We start from the raw sequence: 20,799 nt of genomic DNA on the forward strand, positions 1-20,799 counted from the left end.
TTCTTTAGAGCATCTTTTAATTAGTGATGAGTTTTTCACCCAACATCTATACTATTATTTATTAAGTGATTTTGCTGATTTGTCACATTCTCCTTGATTTTAGCTAATTTTACTTATTTATCATATTCTGATTAGTTTTTAGATTAAATAATCAGTTTCTTAATTTAGATAATATAAATATTTCAAACTTTCTAATTAATTCATTAATTTGAATAATATAAATATTTCAAAATTTCTAATTGGAATATGATTATAATTATTTTAACTTTCACGAGAATTTTATTAGTTTTTAGCATAAATCATTAATTTATTAATTTAAATAATATAAAACTATTTTAAATTTTCAAACTGGAATTACAATTATAATTATTTTACACAAGTTAGGACCAATTCTTATTTTCATATGATGTAAGATGTTTTAAAATTCTATAGTTTCATTTTTCTCATTCATTCTAAATTGTCTCGATTATAGTTTTTAACATATATATTTATGTGCTTTTGATATATTTTTTTTAGTTGGAATTCTATATTTTTTTTTCTTTCTTTGACTTTGAAAGACTAGGAGCAAATCGGTTTTGTTACATGGAGTTTAGAATTATGAATTAAGTATTCTGAATTACTTATGTAGTTATTTCCCGTGTATGTTTAATTATTGTTTAATCTATAAGAAAAATATGCTTTGATATTAAGTTTAGAGATTTGCAAATGTAATCATGTTATGAAACGGCTAAAATAGATATATTTTTAATTAATAATTAGATTTATCATTATATAATTTACCATAATTTAACTTTAATAATAAAACTATCATTATCTATTTTTTCTTTTATTAAAAGTAAACTTATGAAATATTAAGATAAGTCAATGTATATATATTGATCAACTAAACCAATGAAATATTGTCATTTTCTCAATTCGTTTTAAGAAAAAAAGTTTTCTTCTAGATCATCATCGAACTTTACTTTTTATTTATTTTGTTCTTGCTTGGATTTTGTGTGTTTTAGTGTTTTTTTTGGTAATTTAATACATGTTTCTGATTCAAAAATATAAAGTAGATTAACATTCTTAATTTATTTTATTGTGTAGAATATTTGATATGTAATTATGCTCTTATAGTCTCATACTTTTATAGCTTTTTTGTGTTAGGGAAACGTAGACCAAAATAAAAATCGAAGAAAATTAAAATGATTAATAATAAATTATTTTCATGTTTAAATCATAATACATATATTAATAACTATTAGTAAAATGATTATGCCCGCATGTGCAATGATAAAAAAACTAAAAAGATCAGAAAAGTAAGAAAGAGTAAATTGAAAAAGTAAAAGAAACGCTCGAAGCTTCTGAAATGGAAAGAGAATCTGAAGCCAGCTATTAATAATTGTTTTTAATTGATATTTAATTCTATAATATACTTATATTATAATATGTTATTATATACAGAGAGATACCGCGAGGCAAACTTTCACGTAAAATAGTGCTCTAAAGTACTAAAGATTGCAAGTATATTTTTAAACCTTACTTATCTCCTAAGCAAAATAAATGCAAAAATCCTAAACCGTTGGCTCAGTTACAATTATAAGTTTATAACTATCAAGGATTAAATTGAAATCAAAATCAATTCATAAAAAAAAATTGAAATCAAAGATTCATTGAAGTTTAAACTTGAACCAGATCGGATGATTTTCAAGTTTTACTGGACTAATTTTTAGTTGATGGTTATCTTGATAAAAAAAGATGAAATATGTATCCGTTAAGTTCCAGATTTTTCAGAATCATATTGGTATTAAAAATATATGTTATTTCTCTATTTATTGAGGATCTATAGAACTAAAAGAGGACCACACACATCGTTAGAATGTTTCAGCTGGGCGTGAACATATTAACCAAAACCCGAATCCGAATCCGAACCGATCTGAAAAACCCGAACCGAAAACCGAACCGAAGTTAAAAAAAAATCCGAACGGGTTTAGGATTCAACCAGTCCGGATACCCGTACATGATTGGTTATATCAGATATCCGAACCAATCACTCGATATATATATATATATATATATATATATATATATATATATATATATATATTACTAACCCTAAACTTACATCTTCCATTCTCATTCATCTTTCCGTCTTTTCCTTCTTCAACGTATATGTTCAGTACATACTTAAACTCATTTTATGACCGATTACATGTATGAATCACTATACTTTGCGATTTTGATTTATGTTCGATTACAAGTAGGATTTACGGTTTGTTTTCTCTTTGTTTTTTACACATGCATGAGCTCAAACATTCATGAGGTTTGATTTATGTTTGATTTTGATGTCTCTTTGATTTTGATTTATGAATAGATGGATTTTTTACCATTTTCTATTCAAGATAATACAAATATAAATTACACAAAGAAAAAGAATAGATATTCATAAATCTTATATTAAGTTGTTCAATCTTCTAACTTCAACAGTATTGTTTCTCACAAAGTCAAATCAAGGAAACATAAAAAAAAATTATTTGTTACACAGTTCGGTTATATCCGAAATAACCCGAACCCAAACCTTAAAAACCCGATCCGAAGTATAAAATAACCCGAACGGTTTTTGTACCTCTCCATCCGAAAACCCGAAGCACCCGATCCGAATCCGAACGAGTACCTGAATGTCCATGTCTAGTTTCAGCGATGACCAGGCCCGGGCTTGACCTCATACACGTGAAACAATCGTATGGGGCCCATGATTTATCAAAAACAAACAAGGTCTACTTTTTCTATGGTTGTTACTTAAATGGATATTGTAGTAAAGTTAAAAAAAAAGTGACGAGACAACTTTTATATACAAACACGATTAAATCGTACATATCCTTTTATGTTATTTAATATGAATGGATTAAAAAAAACATGGCTGAATTTGTTTGGGTCAAAAAATAACATAACTGATTAAGAATAATTATTTTTCAGTCTAAATTACTCTTTTACCATAGGAAATTGTATTTCACTTTTTTTCTACTACCTCCTCTTACGAGTCCCAAGACAAAAATTTAAAAAGAGTTATCAAAATATATAGATTGTCTATAATACAATGTTTACAATCCCGGTTTCAGATGCTCCAACCGAAAGAAGCTTTTCAAAACTGCAATTGTAAAAATATTATTCACGATTAACTATATTACAATAAATATTTAATGGTTTGGCTATGTTATCAACTAAGAAAAATATGATCAGAAAAACCTTGATTCTAAAAGTTTGATAGATAATTTTTAGAAAAAAATTAAGATGTGTTATTTTACAAAAAAAATCAAATTTTAATAGTTTTGAAGATGTTGTAAATTTTTTATTATAAAATTAATTTTTTATCGAAAAACTTTTTATGTAAAGGCCTCGGTTTTGTATTTACTATTGGACCCTCGATATATCAGGACGGGCACTCGCGATGACATCATGTGTTCCGCATCAATGTTGCAAAAACATTTCTTTGGGCGGCAAGTGATTGTCGTACAGTCACGTAGGTCCGACGTAATAGCGATGTTCCACCATATATTTAATATTTTTTCGCAATCGTTTCGTTTACGTAAACAAAACACGAAACCAAAATCATTTCCAAAACACCAGCCCATCCAAAAATTACTTAGATAAATGTCTGGAAGGACTGGGGCTGTCGAAACAATTTTTGTTCGTTTCTTTACAGTTTTGATTTTATAATTTATTGACTTTAATTTCATTTTATTCTAGTTTACATGTGATAAACTAAACCTTGTAAGTGTTTCAAAAAAAAAAAAAAAAACTAAACCTTGTAATGCGAGGTTTGTAAAAGATGTAATATCGAAAAGAAAAAAACAACGAGGCCTCAGAGATCTTGGTGGTACAGAATCATCAAATGAATTTCTTCATCAAGAAGTAGCAAATATATTTATAACATCACTGGCCAAAATCCAAAAAAAAAAAAGATTGATGATGAATGAGTCAAAAGTAGCTGATAATGATCACATATTTTATCATTGGGAATCCTAGTGATTTGTTCCATCATATAGACAATTAACAAGTTTTAAAAGATATTAATAATAGAAAAAAAAATAGAAAAGGACGAATTATAAAAAACGATTGGGAGAGTGGTAGATGTATCTGCCTACTCAAGGAAGATTCTTTATAAAAGAAAACAAAGAATCTTCGGAGGTTAAGATGCAGAGAAAGCTTACGAAGGTGTACGTAAGCATGCAGGATACAAAATAATCCATAATCTCTTTAGACTAACAATAGATTCCTTGATCCATTCACAGGAATCAAGTAATTGCAAATTAAAAAAAAAAATTGCAAATTAGACTCTTCTTTCCAAACCAAATGTGAAGAAAACAAGAAAAAAGATTTAAAAAAAAAAACCATAAAACACATTCGCCAAGTAAGAAACAATTTCTATTTGATATGACAGAGCAGAGCAGAGCAGAGAAGTTAAGTATATATATATGCAGTGATGAAGATATTATGAGATGCCTCAGTTAATTTATAAAATAAAGGTAGAAGTAGGTGAGAGAAGGAAAAGTAAGAGGAGAGATAGAGAATCGAATGTTCGCAGAGGTTACTTAACTGAAAGTTGTTCATTTATAATTGGCCTTGGGCTTTTATATTTAAATGTAAATTAAAAATGTAAATTATATAAATATGGGATTTTTAGTAATTAAACCTCCCCCCACTAAAGATGAATCGTAAAAAAAACATCAACTAAAAATCATGTGAAATAAACCTTTAACTTTAATTTCGTTAACATATGTTACCCTCCGTCTAAAAAACCGTGACTGAAGGTGACATATGTTAACGGTTTATAAGTTGAAGGTTTATAATGTTGAAAACTTTGTTGAGGATTTTTTTAACGATTCAAAAATAGTTGAGGGGTTTTATCACTAAAATTTATTAAATATTATTAAATTATTTATTATCATTTATACATTGTTTTAGATTGATTTATAAGCCTTTAAAACTAATTTATAAATTTTAATACATTAATCTACTGTAAAATTAATTTATACATCTTAAATTAATAATTTTCAACACTACTTACAACTTATTATAACTTCAAAATATTTAATTATTTAATATTTAGCAATAGTGATATAAAAAAATTTGTGTGTTTATATCGCCATTGTTAAATATCAAATAATTTAAAGTTTCTAAGTTATATTAAGTTTTAACTAGTGTCGAGGATAACTCATCCATGAAGTCAATCTTTCTATTTAGAATAGGACGCACTTTTTCCTATTTTTATGATTTCTATCATCCGGCTCATATTTTTCTCCTCCCCTCTAAAATAATGCATGATTATTTTTATTCTCATTTATTTCTGAATAAATACGTTATATTTTTATTTTCTTGATCAGTAATATATTTGAAACATAAAGTAATACAATAAATCAAGAACAATATAGGAAAATAGGAAAGTATGAGTCTGATGACGAAAATCATGAAAATATAAAAAAGGGTGTCCTACTCTAAATAGAAATATTGACTTCATGAATGAATTATCCTCGACACTACTTAAGACTTAATATAACTTAGAAACTTTAAATTATTTGATATTTGACAATGACGATATAAACACAATTTTTTTTATATCACTATTGCCAAATATCAAATAATTTAATATTTTGAAATTATAATAAATTAAGTAGTGTTGAAAATTATTAATTTAAAATGTATAAATTAATTTTATAATAGATTAATGAATTAAAATTTATAAATTAGTTTAAAAGTCTTATAAATCAATATAAAATAATGTATAAATAATAATAAATAATTTAATAATATTTAATGACTTTTAGTGACAAAATCAACTATTTTTGAATCGTAAAAAAACTCTCAACAAAGTTTTTAACATTATAAACCCTCAATTTATAAACCGTTAACATATATCACCCTCCGTCACGGTTTTTTAGACGGAGGGTAATATATGTTAACGGAGTTAAAGTTGAGAGTTTATTTCATAAGATATTTAGTTGAAGGTTCTTTTTTACGATTCATCTTTAGTTAGAGGTTTAATTACTAAACACCCTATAAATTTAATACAGCAAAGAAACTTCCGTGAGAGATGACACCACTGCCGATGCTAACTAGTAAGGCATACTGTTATAAGCCCATTATTAATAAGCCCGTAAATCAGGAGTTGATTGGTAGGCTAGACGGCTCCAACGGCGTTCTATAAAACAACTGCAACAAAAAATAATAATGGGCCCATGCAGGTTTCGAAGACCTTGGCATGTTCGAAATGTAGAGTCGAAAACTACATCGTTTTGATTACTCTTCCCCCGTGGCCAAATCTGTTTCAATCTCAAAGAATATGAAAGTATTAGCACATTCCTGTGTCTCCATTTCTTGTTACCTATCCATTATTCTTCTACATCAAGATCTTATCCATCGAACGATCAGTTTCTCCTCAACCTTGGCATACTCTGCAAATTAGACTAGATCTTCCCCAATAATACACCGATATGGTTCTCTCTGCTACTTAATCGTCCCCAACAATACACCGATATGGTCTTCACATTGATACTGTTTCTCGTTTGGTTTGTTTCGTTACCGTTGGATATGTATATGCTGACATAAACTAAGCATATACTAAGGATGGAACAATTATGTTTCACTAGAGTTCGCAATTGTGCAGACGAAACTGACGAGCAAATTGTGTAAAAGATTGTAGTACATATGATACATCATCTGCTGACTATGGTACCTAAGCTAGTCCGAATAGAAAGTTCAAATGTCGGAAAGCAGGACATTCGACTTCAGTTTTGTTTTCTTCCAGAGAGTATCTGTGGTATGCTACTCATTCTCCAGAATGAAAGTAACCCGGCAACTTTATTAAAGTATAGTATATGCTTATTTTAACTAAGCAGTAACATAAAATCAAATCAGGTATCTATCGGGACGTACTATTTATTCTGTACGAATAGATAGTTGCTGTCCAATCTTCGTCGACCTCCTGGAGTTCGCAGAAACAACAGACTGTCAAAACATTCAATCAATCTCAAACAAAATAATAGATAAACCCAAGTAATTGAAGGTCTTGACATACTCTTGTTATGTCATTACTTGGTTTTGTCTATTCTTTTGTTTTAGAATGTGACATCTAAAAATCGATAATGAGACAAATCATTATTGGAGATCAGGACACGATAAAAACAGGCCTCAGAGATCTTGGTGGTTAAAGAATCATCATATGAATTTCTTCATCAAGAGTAGCAAATATTTTGATTACATCACTGGCCAAATCCGGAAAAAAAAAACAAATTATAAAAGTTAAAAATTAAAAACAAATCAAAAACAATTGATTGATGATGGATGAGTCAAAAGTAGCTGGTAAATAATCACATTTTTTATTCATTGGGAATCCGAATGATTTTTTTCATCACCCTCACCATCATCAAATATTTAACGTTATTTGGTAATCAAAGAATAATAAAAATTCAACAGGGGAGATTGATAGATGTATCTGCGTATTCACCAAAGATCCTTTGTAAGAGAAACAAAGAAGCTTCGGAGAATAAGAGGCAGATCAAGCTCACGGAGGTACGTAAGCTTACAGGATAGAGAAACGTATCCAACATCTATTTAGCCTAACGATAGATTCCTTGACCCATTCACATGAATCAAGTAATTGCAAATTAGGCTTTTTCCTTCCAAATTAGATTAAAGAAAACGAAAAAAGACGATTTTAGTATAATAAATAAAAAATCGAAAATAGATGCGCCGGAGAAGAAACAATTGGATTGAATATGTTACAGAGCAAAGAAGATGAATATATATACAGTGGTGAAGAGATAAATACTTCGTAAACCCTAGAAGCGACTTAATTGTTAGGTCTGGGCTTATTCTGTTATGTAATGAGCCCATGACTTATAGCTTTGTATAACCATGATCCGACGACGTTTTAATAAGGAATGCAACAAAAAAAAGTTGGCCCATGCAGGTTTCGAACCTGCGACCTTCGCGTTATTAGCACGACGCTCTAACCAACTGAGCTAATGGGCCAATTTGTTTGGAAATAACTATACAGATTTCTAAAATACTAGTGTCTAGTGAAACTGCACCCAAACCTCTCCAGGTACGTCAGCTTGTCCAAATGGAAAATTCAATTGTCACAGGCCAATCTCCTTTTAGTTTTGTTTTCTTCTAGAGTCAATGATGGTATCTGTGGTATGTAGCTATGTTCTTTCCAATGCTACACAGAAGAAGAAAACGTTGAAGGATTCCAATGGTTTGCTCAGATTGCTGTGATGGAAATGATGAGTATGATGGTAATGTGACATGCTGGGAAAGCTTCTCGTGACATTCTAAAGCAAAAAAAAAAAAAAAATCGAAATATATAATCAAGGGCTTGTGATAAGGCAAAAGTGGGCTTGGTGAAAGATAGAAGCTGAGAAATTTTTGAAAGGACTTGGTCCAACAGCTGAAAGGTTTGCTCTTAATCTCTCTTTTAATGATGCTAATGGCATGAGAGTTAGAGATTTTAGTTTTCATCTCAGAGAAACTTATATGGACATATGGTAGAGTGTGTTTGGATTTTTATTGGAAGGTGAAAGCAGAACCCTGTATATAAGTCTAGTTAGATGCCTGATAATTCCTTGGCTATCTTGAATTCCTTCACGTGACTATGATGTCAATACTTTCAGCGCTTTTTAAACATCCAAAGAAACTTCCAACGTTTTGACATAACCATTGTTGCTACAACATCCTTAGCGTAGGGCGTAATGACAATATTTTAAGAGAAGCTCATCGTGCAACTGACTTATAATGTCCATAATTCAGAACTAACCCTTCTAGCTCCCGCGGAAGTCCAAATTCAGAGGGTACAAAAGGCTGACAAAAAACATGAAGAACAAGGGATATGAGATTCAGAATCTCAGGAACCAAACAAATTGTCATAAGCAACGATGTAGGGTCAAAGCAAAACCCTAGCCAGGTACAGAACAAACAACAGAGAGAAAGAGAAGCACATGAAATCTAAACTCACCGAGGTCAAAGTAATACAGGCGAGATTATTTATGAATTTTTTTTTAATAATTACTGTTTCTATGTCATATGAGACAACGCGAATCTACGTTATAATAGGGCAGTTGCATCACTCCTAATGCGACACTGTGATTCGAATTTGGATTATTGAGATCTAAACAACAACATTTATACCAGTGAGCTAAAAGATTCTTTGTACATTGATGGCTGAAACAAATATATATTTATGAAAGTCGGAAACCTTTGCTTCTTCGGTTTTCTCTGTGGGACCCACACTTATTTATTTTATCTAATGATTTAATAAATACTTTATAGCTCACGTTTTGAAATGAGATTCGTTAAAAAAAAAGACCCAATAAATCTCTTTGGTCTGTAAGCGTTCTCTTCAATGGAAGTTTAGGGTTTTCAATTTTTAATCATCGGTTCATGACTCATCTAAGAAACACAGATTGGCTCTTTGAGTTTCATGAATCAGTTTTTCTTCTTTAGTCTCTACATCTCCCCAGCTTTAATAAATTCATCATCGGTTCTTTTATTTTGCTTGATAAATCATGATTGTGTGGTTTTAATTTTCTTTGGTCATCCTTAACTTGCACCCTTTGATCTAACCAAGAAGAAGAAGAAGACATTTGTCGTTCAGGATGCCATCAAAGACTCAGCTGAGTCACACGGGAGACATACTATCTGTTGCCTGATTGTTCAAGAAGAGTTTATGTGCTGTAAAACATATTTGTTTCTTTTCATCAATTGCTTTGTTTAATCTTTTTTCTTGCAAATAATGATGGCTTTGACAGTTCATTCACGGGAGCTAAGAAGTAAAAGAAGAAGAAGCCAGTGAGTGTTTGACATTTTCTGTCTTCCTGAGTTTTTTTTCCATTCATTAAACTTGGATTTTGAAGATTATGTGCCTCATATTCTTTTTATTTTGATGGTTGTTATGTTGAATGAAGATCATTGAATAAAAAAATGTCGATGCTCCTGAAGATTTGGAGGGTACTTTATATTTCTTTCTCTGATAATTCTAGCGACATAAATTTGAACCTTACAGAGGGTATATTGCAGAGCATCCTAATGATGAGGAAGAAGTGGAGGGAATTGATCTGCACCAGCAACGTTACCCGTGGGAGGGAAAAGACATGGATTACTTATACGACGAGGTAAGCATATCATTAGATGGTTTGCGGTCCATCTTTGAGAGCCGTCGATTGTAAGTGTCTATCGTTTTGAAGTTGTACGACACTAAGATGTAAAGAATTACTAATCACGATTACCTTACTAGCAGCGTTCTTTTGCACAGCTATTGTCAATGGAATTAACACTAGAAATTGATGGTGCTATATTTCATGTTTCAAATGCTAACGCAAGCTCCAATGTTGATTCTCAGCTTTAACATGCCAAAATCACAATGCAGTGGGTGTTGTAAGGTAATTCAGTAGGCACAAATGTTCAGTTGAAAACAATTTTAAACTGTATTTATGCATCAAACTTATCATCCGTAACATAATAATATGTTTTTTCTGTGCTAGGAACCGTTTGTAAATAAATGTCTCGGATGTATATGACTCCTTAGTTTGTTGCTTTTGACAGTGAAATCACTAAGCTTGTAATGTGTCAGGACATCAAAAGCATCCCAGCTGATGGTTAGCTTTACAATTTCGTTGGTTTCTTTTTCCTAATATGTTGGATGGATTATTTTAGCTAACAAATATCGCAACAGAGCGCTGGCAATGACTCTAATAGATTTATATATACATGTAGAATTGGAAGTTTGGTGAGAAAAGGAACAAGTACTTATGTCACGCTATTGGACAGTTATACGCCATTTCAAGAGAATTGATTTCTTATACTTCCCATAATCAGTAAGATTTTAACTGTTTTGTCTACTTTGCATTCATACCTCATTCTCCATCTAACTTTTCGGTGCTACTATATAATGATCAAGTCATTTTCTGCACAAATAGGCAAGTGGGGATGTTACGTTGGGTGCTTGGTTTATTGGGCTTGGCTATACAAAGTCTGTTGTGACTCTAAAACTTTTACCTCATTTAACATTGATTCTGGTTCTTGGGAGAATTGCAGATTGTGAATGAAAGGCACAAGCAGGGAACATATGTGTAGCTGCGTTCGACTCGACATGTAGCGGTATCTGCAGATCCGTTGATCCCATTGTGGAGGTTAACATGCAATGTATTGACCTGGAAATCATTATTTGGAAGCTACATTTCGAGGCATTTCCTCAACATATAAATAGACCATAGACAGAGTTTGATATTTATAATACTCAATGATCATGGAGTCTGCAGAAAACAATCATTTTACATATTCTATATGGAACCAAGAGATATGTCATTTATTTGATGATTGTATTATGATAGCTACTAACATAGGAGATGACTAGAGAAAGAGAAATGAGTATGAAACTCTTATATGGGTAGCTTTTGTAAACACATTTGGGTTTATTAACAGTTGTGACAAGCAATTATGTTTATAGTAAAGGAAACCCGCCGCAGCGTCAATAACAAATGCGCCTGTTTTTTGGTTGTTTGGGATTGAAATAGCTTATGGGTTTTCTAAATCAATATAATTGATTTGACTAAAGCTATCTTGGATGAAAAAAAAAGAATTGCAAGTTTAATAACTTCTATTTTAGACTTTAATTTCAACTAAATTATAATCAGTCTTTTATCCATATCATCTTAGTTATAATCGTAAGAATTTATTAGAATAAATAAACAGTTTCAACAATATTTAATATGTGATTTAATAAACAAAAGAACGTGTAGGATTTTTAGGATTTAAAGAGATTGGAGACAATAGTTAATGAATATGAAAAGAATACGAAGCAGATGATGAAAAATGATTCGAGCAAATTAGTGGCAACACAGAGCTAAGCGAGATAAAAATATCAATCAATAAAGAATGAAAGAAGAATGAGCAGGGTTAAGTTATTACATAAGCCAAAACTAAGACAAATCAAACGACAGAACGTGAAAACAAATGTAAACAAGACAAGAGGAGATGATGAAGATAAAATGCATTGAAAAACTGAATGCTAGATTAGTAAGCAAGAGACAAAAATAGATTAAAATGCAAAAATCCCGCGTCTTGGCGCGGATAACAATCCCTAGTCATGAAAAATAAGAGAATAAGCAAATAGCTAGCTAGATAGAGAATCTGTCCGAAGGTTTATTTTAACACCAAAGAAAATATCTAAAAAGTGTTACTATTATCTTTGATTTTCTGGTTATATACTTTTGGAATTTAATTATTATTATTTAGTGTGTGACATACTAAATATGATCATATGTAACATTTTTGTGATATCCGTAACAAACAGAGCCATGCGAGCGTTTATGGTTGCCTGAAGCGAATCATTCAAAAAATTTCAATAAAAATAATAATAATATTACAATAGAGAATAAACGTATAGATAATATAACTTCCAAAAATATTAATTATATAAGAAGTTTATTTTTGTAAAAAAATTATTGATCAAGTATTTATCATTCAATTTTGTAACAATTTTTTAAGATAAGATAAAACAAATTACTCAATATTTTTTCATAATTAAATAAAGATAAATTTTCTAACTTCAGTTTTTTAATATTTAAAAATGCATTCAAAACTATAATCGCCAATATCTAATTACTCTAATTCTTTAACAATTAAAAATTATCTACATTGTTTGTTACTTAGGAAATCCATGTTTTCATTATAAACCGAACTTTTTAATCCTAATTATCATAGTGTTTTCATGTATAAACTCAAGTTCTTATAATTATATTATGCCTCTAAAATAATAGATGATGCCCTTGATCTTTAAATATTTTTTGATGCCCAAAGCGAAGGTTTCATTTTTATGTACTGTGGCACGGCACTGGTCACAAGACATTTTTTGATAAGGCGGATGGAGTTTTGAATCCCTAAAGGTCCCATTCTTTCATCCAGAAACAGAGCACAAGCTAACCGAGCTAGCCAAACGGTTTGGTTTCACTCTTGTCTTCACTTGACTCTTCATTATTCAACCCACTGTAGAATGGGTAAGCAGGCATGAAATAAATGTAGAAAAACCATGTGAAAGAACAAGATTATTAACAGACTGGAAGATGGAAAAATGATAATTGGAGGCTCTAGTCTTTAGTTTGGTAGTGTCTACAAAAAGATGAAGACTTGACAATAACATTGGCTTGAGTAGTTGATAAAAACGACCTGGTTGTAGTAGTTTAGTCAGTACATCATCATCATCTTGATTACCATACTTGTCCACATCATTTTCTTTTAGCAGACGAATATCTTTTCCTATATCGGTCTTTACACTGGCCGTATTGCCACAGAATTATTTACCGATGGAACAGAAGATTTTAAAACGTAAATTTGATGAAGTATCTCTCTGTTACAACATGACATTTTCTAGGCGTAAAATTTCATATTAGATCATATGACATTTACATATCGTGAGTTAACAACAGCAAATCAAAGAAATAAAGGATAAGACTATAAAACTAGCGTAATAATTTGTGATAATGATGTTGGTCTCTCATGATTAAAGAAGAACAAGAAAAACTAAGCATAAAAAACTATAAAATTACTTTTAGTTCAATAGACAATGCCTTACAGAAACATACCATCGAACATCTTAAAGCCAAATAAAAAAATAAAAAAAAACATATATTAAAAAAAAAAGAAATCTCAAATGCTCAGGCGGCGGGTGAAAACACAAAGCTCTTTTTCTCCCTTTCTGTTCACCTCAGACTCACCGGCAAATTACAAAAGCTGCCGGTGAAAAAAACTTGTTTTTCCGCCATTTAATTATTTATTTTAGTTTCTCTTTTGGGTTAATTAGATAAATTCCGAAACATTTTTTAAAAACCTATGCAAACTCTAAGAAATTCCAAAATCAGTAATAAGTAAAAACGTTTTTTTAATCATCATAAAGTGTTCAGTCCACGTCATCACCTCTAACCTCGGAACTGTTTTCCTGTATAAGTCTGTCCGAAGCTCCAGTTACGAGGAGTAGCGTTGTTAGAGACGACTGTACGGCCATCACTAGTTGTTACTTTGAAGGAAAGAGCCTGGCCGTCAAGATTTGCGTTGCTTTGCCAGTTCTGTCCCCAGTTTCTCGACATGCTTTGCCAACCTGTCCTTGTCCCTTTAACGGAGACGGAAACTACATCCCCGGCACCGGCGACGTTAGTTATGAGTACGAGGTTGAAGTATGAGTGGCCGTTGATCGTGAATCTCATTCCTCCTCTTCTCCGGCAAACCACTCTGTTTCATACGAAGATAAATATTACACACTAATTAGAAAGCTTTTTTTATGATTAAGCTCAGATTAAATTTCTTATTATTACTTTGAAAAACTATCATTAAATATTTAGTTAGTTATAATTCAACTAGTAATAATAAAATAGACGGTATAATATATACTTCCTCCGTCTCATTTTAATTGTTGTTCTAGATTTATGCACACAGATTAAGAAAAGATATGATTTTGTATATTTTCAAAACAAAACACAATTACATATACACCTAACCATATTTCAACCAATGGAAAAATAAAATGGAGAATCTTATTAATAAATTTTGCATTGAAACTCTAAAACGACACATATTTTGAAACGAAATTTTTTCCCTACAACGACAATTAAATCGAAACGGGAGGGAGTATAGTTTATATAACATAAAAATTAAAAAAAATTACGTTAAAACTTAAAAAAACTTTACCCAATTTGAAAAAAAAAAAAATTCTTCTAAAACATCAAATTTTAAAAAGTAGTATTTGATTTCACCGAGGTAAACCGGAAACGCACCTTCGGTATTGGACGGGGACGACACCAGCTTTGTATTGAGCTATGCGGAGAAAGATGGGCTGAGCTAAGTCAAAGTGATGTTGGGGAGGGTTACACCAACCTCCGGCGTCGTTGGCTTGAGCAAAGTTAGGTGGACAAAAGTTTGTTCCGGTGACGGTGATTGTTCCCCGGCGACACCATTTTGGGTCGTTTACACATTTGATCTGGAAACAAGCGCCGCAGCTTTGGCCGCCGTTGAATAGAGCCGTGCTTAGCGCCGCTGTGTTCGTGTTGTATCCTTGACTGTATAGGTTACCGTACCCACACGCACCGCCTGATCCCCCCCGAAAAAAATATCATCAATACAAAATGATTCTTAAGAGTTGAGACGTTTAGAAATTCGTAATACATGTAAATAAAAAAATTATCAGAAGATTACAAAGCTTTTTGTCATATAAAAGTAGGTAGTCTACTTAGTTTCCACACGTTCAAATTATTTAGAAAACAAAAAATATTTTAACTAGTCAAAAATATTATACTAAGTAAAATTTTTTTTTAAATCCTTAAAGGGTTTAAAGTTCGTTACAAAAAGGTTTGATGTTCCAACTTTGAAGTAAGTTGGAGAAAAGAGTAAGTAAAATTACCCATGGTGCCAGAAGCATCAGCACCTCCATAGAATGTGGCTCGAGCATTGACCCAACCGCTACTATAACCATCCACACTCTTGCACATCACCATCATCATCAGACTCATCAATGACATCATTTTCCAGAAAAACTCCATATGTTCGCCTTTTTTCTGCACAAGAAAACTTAATGATGATTGATAAGTTAAATAGAAGCAAAAATATATCCCGATGTGTATGTGAGTGAGTGTGCGTGCGCATGTAAAAAAATTGAGGAGAAGAAGATGTGAGATTGGAGCTTACAATGGCTTGGAGAAAAAGAGGGAACCACAAAAAACTGTAGTGAGGTTACAGGAGAGGAAATGGGTTTTAATGTGGTAGGTTGAGTTCTGAGGAGATGGGATGGTTATATATAGAAATTTCTTCGACCCTATAAGTAACTATATTAATATTTGTTACTTTTGATGTTGTTCTTGTATAACACTTGCCATTGATTTTTGTCAGCTAACTATTTTTTTATCAAGTCAGCTAACTATTTAAACCGCATATTGTTTTTTATGGATATAATAAACTCCAATTTTACATGGAGGAGTATATATGATTGTGATCCAATTTGACTAAAATAAAGCACTTTGGCAGCACAAGTAGAACTAAATATAGAGTGATTAAGTTTCCAGTAATTATTTTAAATATCATTTTCTATATAGGTTGACTGTACACCGTTTCCAAATAATATTCTAGTCCTCTCTACTGGCTATAGTATATTTAATTAAAATAAGTATCAAATTCTCTCTATTTTCATTTAAAACATAACTACTCATGTAATCTCCCGCTTCCATTATTAAATGTATCATTTTCTGTAACTTTCAATTTTCAATAATTTTTAACCAATAGTAATTCATTAAAGTTAATTAATTTTTTTGAAAATCACATTTTTTCATAGAAAATGAAAAAGTCTATCTTTGTAAAACATTTTTTTTTAAAAACATCTAACTTAATAAAACGGAAACAATATTTCAAAATACTAAAGCGATATTTATATAGTTCCGCATGTGGGATAATTTACTACAATTGCCATTTTATGAAACTTTAGTGCTTTGTATGTTATGTTTAACAATTGAAAAGTTGGACAAGTCTTCATATCAAATGCTTCAGTGAAAAAATCTAACTTGATTAAAAACACATATCTCAATGGAAATTGATTTACTCTATATATTTTTAAAAATTGATATTCTTAGGTTTTAGTCTATATGTTTCATTTTAATTGTCGTTTGAATCTTGAACACACAAATTTTTTTAAAAATTAATTTTGTATATTTACTAAATAAAAATATCATTAACAATACACTTAACCACATTTCAACCACTAGAAAAAATAGATTAAAATAAAAGGTTAATAAATTTTGTATTGAAAATTATAAAACGACACTTATTTTGGAACAAATTTTTTTACTCTATAATGACAAGGAAACTGAAACGAAGGAAATATTACATATTAAAAATATATTGATGTATTTTATTGTATTTAAAATTAAAATAAAATAATATTTATTTATAAATAAATAAAATTATATTATTTTTATTTTGCATTTGTATTTATGTATAAGTGTTAAATTAAATGTATTATTTGAATTTTAAAACATAAATTTTAAATAGAAAAAAAATCTAAAACATTAAAATTGAATAACTATAGACGGAAGGAGTAACTAGTTGCTTGCAATTTGATTTGGTGAAATCTGAATAATTTTAACTCTGGTTTTCTTTAAAGCTCGATTTTTTTCAATGAGTTAATCAGCATCGAAATTCGAAAGTACCAACTTTCTCGTTACCTTATAAATAGAGACCTATATCATGGGGGTTAAGTTGACCATTTGACCTTCTATATTTCTAATTCCAAAGTCCACAGATATTGATACAACGAAAAATACAAAATATAAATATTATTCTCCCTCTGTTTCATTATAAATATCGTTTTAGATTTCGGCACATAGATTAAGGAAACAATTAATTTTGTACATTTCTTATAAAAAAAATTATTATATATACACCTAACCATATTTCAACCAATAGAAAAAATAAATTTTGCATAAAATTAATAAATTTTGCATTGAAAATCAAAAACAACACTTATTTTGTAACGAAAAAAATTTTCTAAAACGACATTTAATATGAAACGGAAGGAGTATATGATCAGAAACTTTGTGGAAATCAAGCATTCAAGCCTTTTACTTTGGATTTTACAACAGTTGCGTTTACTTTATAGATTCTTTTTTTTTTTTTTTTTTTTTTTTTTTACTTTATAGATACTTTATAGATTCTGAAATGTGTTTTTAACGAAGATCGATATGTTTTCTAGAGCAACCTAGTGATGAATTGATGACCATTTCATCTAGAGTATAATTTTTTATCCAACATTTTATTAATCCTAACAATGTATTTGAATGTACGAATGTATTGCATTTTAATGAAAATTATATCCAATAAATTTTTACCAAAAATCCAATAATTTGACATAAGGTTCGTGATATTTTACGCAAACTTATGCCATGCCGGCATAAAAATATATGACAATTACTAAAGGGAAATTGCATGATGTAACACCAAAAAAATCTAAAATTCACTTACTAACCAAAATAACACTCTCTCACCTCTTTTTTCTTCCTATCTCTCTCTATCTTTTTTCTAAAAAACCAATTTCCTTTTTTTTTGCTATTTCACAAATATGCCCATTACTAAATGCATCCATAGTTTAGCGATGCATCCATAGTTTAGTGGTGTGCAATATTGCGGACTGAAATTATGTCTATCTTTTGTGACATTGCTATGAAATATCGACTTATCCAATTAAAGAAAAAATATTGAGTTATCTCTCAGAAGAAATTTCTTTGAGACTAAAACTTATGTTAAACAATGTCTTAGTAATAACTAATATGTTTCTGTGGAGATAAAATATAGTATGATTTTCGATGGTCAGAGATGGTTACCATTTATAAAAGGCAAAAAAAAAAAAATTATTGGTGCTAAATCTTTTTTTTCTTGTCTTCTACATTTTCGTAATTTATAATGTTCAGTTGGCAGAGAGTAATAAAACACTCAAATTAATCTCCAGATTATAAAGAGAACTAGTATAGAAATGTCCAAATTATGCTAAATTTTTAACTATAACTAGATCCGATCCGCGCAAACGCGCGGATTTTTGTTTTCATTTATTTTTATATAAATATTTTGTTTTCAATTCTAAATTGGTCTATATTATAATATATATGTGTCTATCAATTTTTAAAACATAATAAGTTTACTATATATTTTTTCATTGAATAAATTGTTTCAAATTTTCACATGTATTTGTATCTTCTTCTATATATATATTTTTGGATTATTATCTTATATATTAAAACAGAAGTCACAACCTTGATTCAAGTGTGATTTTTTAATAAAATGGACCTAATGGACTTATTCATAGAAAGTCATGTTACATTTAATCTTTAATATTATCATTTAAATTTTGGCCTACCAGAAATTTTTATTGGGCTATCAATAATTGGATTTAAAGAATTGATGATCCATTTGATTTATAAATAGTATAAATTAAATAGATATAATTTAATGTTATAATACTATACCTCTATATGTTAAATATTTAAATATTTGTCGATGTTGACTTTTAAAATTCTAAGAATTATTTTTTAAATAACAAAAATCATATTATCTAACAATGATTAATTTTTACTACCTTAAACCAATGAAAACAATTTTTAAACTATATAGTTTATTTAAGAAATTAAACAAAAACTAAAAGTTTAATTATTTACTCGATAATATAAATCTATGAAGCAGAAACAACTTTCTAAATTTGTGAAATGTTACAATATCTTTGAATATGAAAAAAACAATATTTTACTAATATTTATATATATAGTTACGATTTTAATAATGAAATAATAATCCGAAAATATATATATAAGAAGATACAAATACATGTGAAAGTTTAAAACAATCTATTCAATGAAAAAATATACCGTAAACTTATTATATCTTAAAAATTGATAGACACATATATTATAATATATGCCAATTTAAAATTGAAAAAAAATATTTATATAAAAATAAATGAAAACAAAAACCCGCGCGGTTGCGCGGATCGAGATCTAGTTTCATTATTTAGATCGTAACTATATATATAAAGATTAGTAAAATATTTTTTTTATTGTCATATTCAAAGATATTGTAATATTTCACTAATTTAGAAAGTTTTTAAAAAATTAAATTTTTCGCTTCATAGATTTATATTATCGAGTGAATAATTAAAAATTTAGTTTTTGTTTAATTTTTAAAATAAGCTATATAGTTTAGAATTTGTTTTCATTGGTTTAAGGTAGTAAAGATTAATCATTGTTAGATAATATGATTTTTGTTATTTTAAAAAAATCTTTATAATTTTAAAAGTTAATATCGACAAATATTTAAATATTTAGTATATAGAGGTATAGTATTACAACATTAAATTATATCTATTTAATTTATATTATCTATAAATCTAATAGATCATCTATTGTTTAAATCCAATTATTGATAGCCCAATAAAAATTTATGGTATGCCCAAAATTTAAATTATAAGATTAGATATTAAATGTAATATGACTTTCTAGGAATAGGTCCATTAGGTTCATTTTTTAAAAAATCACACATGAATCAAGGTTGTGACTTCTGTTTTAATATATACTAGATAGATATTAACCCTCTCCGTGAGGGTATATTTATATTTTTAAATTAATATTTGAAATATAAAATATGTTATAAAGATATATATCTAATAGTAATATCAATTTTATGTATATAATTTTTATTTTGAAAATTTTTATTTGTTGAAATTTGTTTGATGATATTTTACAAATCATATATTAATGAATTAATTTTGTTTATTTATTAAAAATGCGACATCAATATTAATAGTTTAATTTTAAACATTAGTTTTATATGAATTAATAAAAAAAATTATCAGCTTCTTTGTTTAGAAATTTTTATTCTCGAAATTTTTTTATGTGAATAAATTAAATTATTTTTGTTATATTTTAAAATATTATTTTATTTAATATATTATATTCAGTTTAATGTTTTTATTTTTATTAAAAATATCAAACATAAAATGTTACATCAAATAAAATATTATTTATTTTGTTTTATATAAAAAATGAATTTGATAATTTAAAAAGAATTGGGCTATACTATTTAATTTCAAAATTAGTTACTGAAATATATAAAATATGATAAACAGTCAAATGATAATTACCTAATGACAATATATTTATCTTTTCTTAGAAATGTTAATGTTTAGATGTATATTGTTTTTGTTAGGAGAATATCATATATGAGTAATTTTAGGAAGTTTAGTTA

The 20,799-nt window shown here is 29.0% G+C and overlaps 1 protein-coding gene, 3 non-coding genes and 2 pseudogenes across 5 annotated transcripts; all 6 read right to left on the reverse strand.

Moving 5' to 3' along the window:
• Positions 1-3,837: 3,837 nt before the first annotated feature.
• LOC125582867 lies at positions 3,838-3,921 on the reverse strand. Its single transcript, XR_007320308.1, has one exon. It is a non-coding gene; the product is annotated as a small nucleolar RNA SNORD24 (small nucleolar RNA).
• A 31-nt stretch (positions 3,922-3,952) lies between these two features.
• LOC125582813 lies at positions 3,953-4,021 on the reverse strand (annotated as a pseudogene).
• A 3,142-nt stretch (positions 4,022-7,163) lies between these two features.
• Positions 7,164-7,247, reverse strand: LOC125582866. The gene has a single exon (XR_007320307.1). It is a non-coding gene; the product is annotated as a small nucleolar RNA SNORD24 (small nucleolar RNA).
• A 73-nt stretch (positions 7,248-7,320) lies between these two features.
• LOC125582812 lies at positions 7,321-7,397 on the reverse strand (annotated as a pseudogene).
• A 539-nt stretch (positions 7,398-7,936) lies between these two features.
• TRNAI-AAU lies at positions 7,937-8,010 on the reverse strand. Its single transcript has one exon. It is a non-coding gene; the product is annotated as a tRNA-Ile (tRNA).
• Positions 8,011-10,870: 2,860 nt separating this feature from the next.
• LOC106429177 (expansin-A14) lies at positions 10,871-16,237 on the reverse strand. Of its 2 annotated transcripts, none has more exons than XM_013869916.3 (4): positions 15,709-16,237; positions 15,425-15,591; positions 14,802-15,114; positions 10,871-14,259 (listed from the first exon to the last, which is right to left on the reverse strand). In XM_013869916.3, exons 2-4 carry the CDS (start codon positions 15,561-15,563, stop codon positions 13,950-13,952), a joined length of 762 nt encoding a protein of 253 aa, XP_013725370.1. In that variant the 5' UTR covers positions 15,564-15,591; positions 15,709-16,237; the 3' UTR covers positions 10,871-13,949. The 2 variants fall into 2 exon arrangements, with proteins under 2 accessions (XP_013725370.1, XP_013725369.1); XM_013869915.3 differs by having other exon boundaries at positions 15,425-15,578; positions 15,709-16,236.
• Between the last annotated feature and the right edge of the window lie 4,562 nt (positions 16,238-20,799).

Source organism: Brassica napus, chromosome C2, assembly GCF_020379485.1.
Source record: "Brassica napus cultivar Da-Ae chromosome C2, Da-Ae, whole genome shotgun sequence".
Taxonomy (NCBI): Eukaryota; Viridiplantae; Streptophyta; class Magnoliopsida; order Brassicales; family Brassicaceae; genus Brassica; species Brassica napus.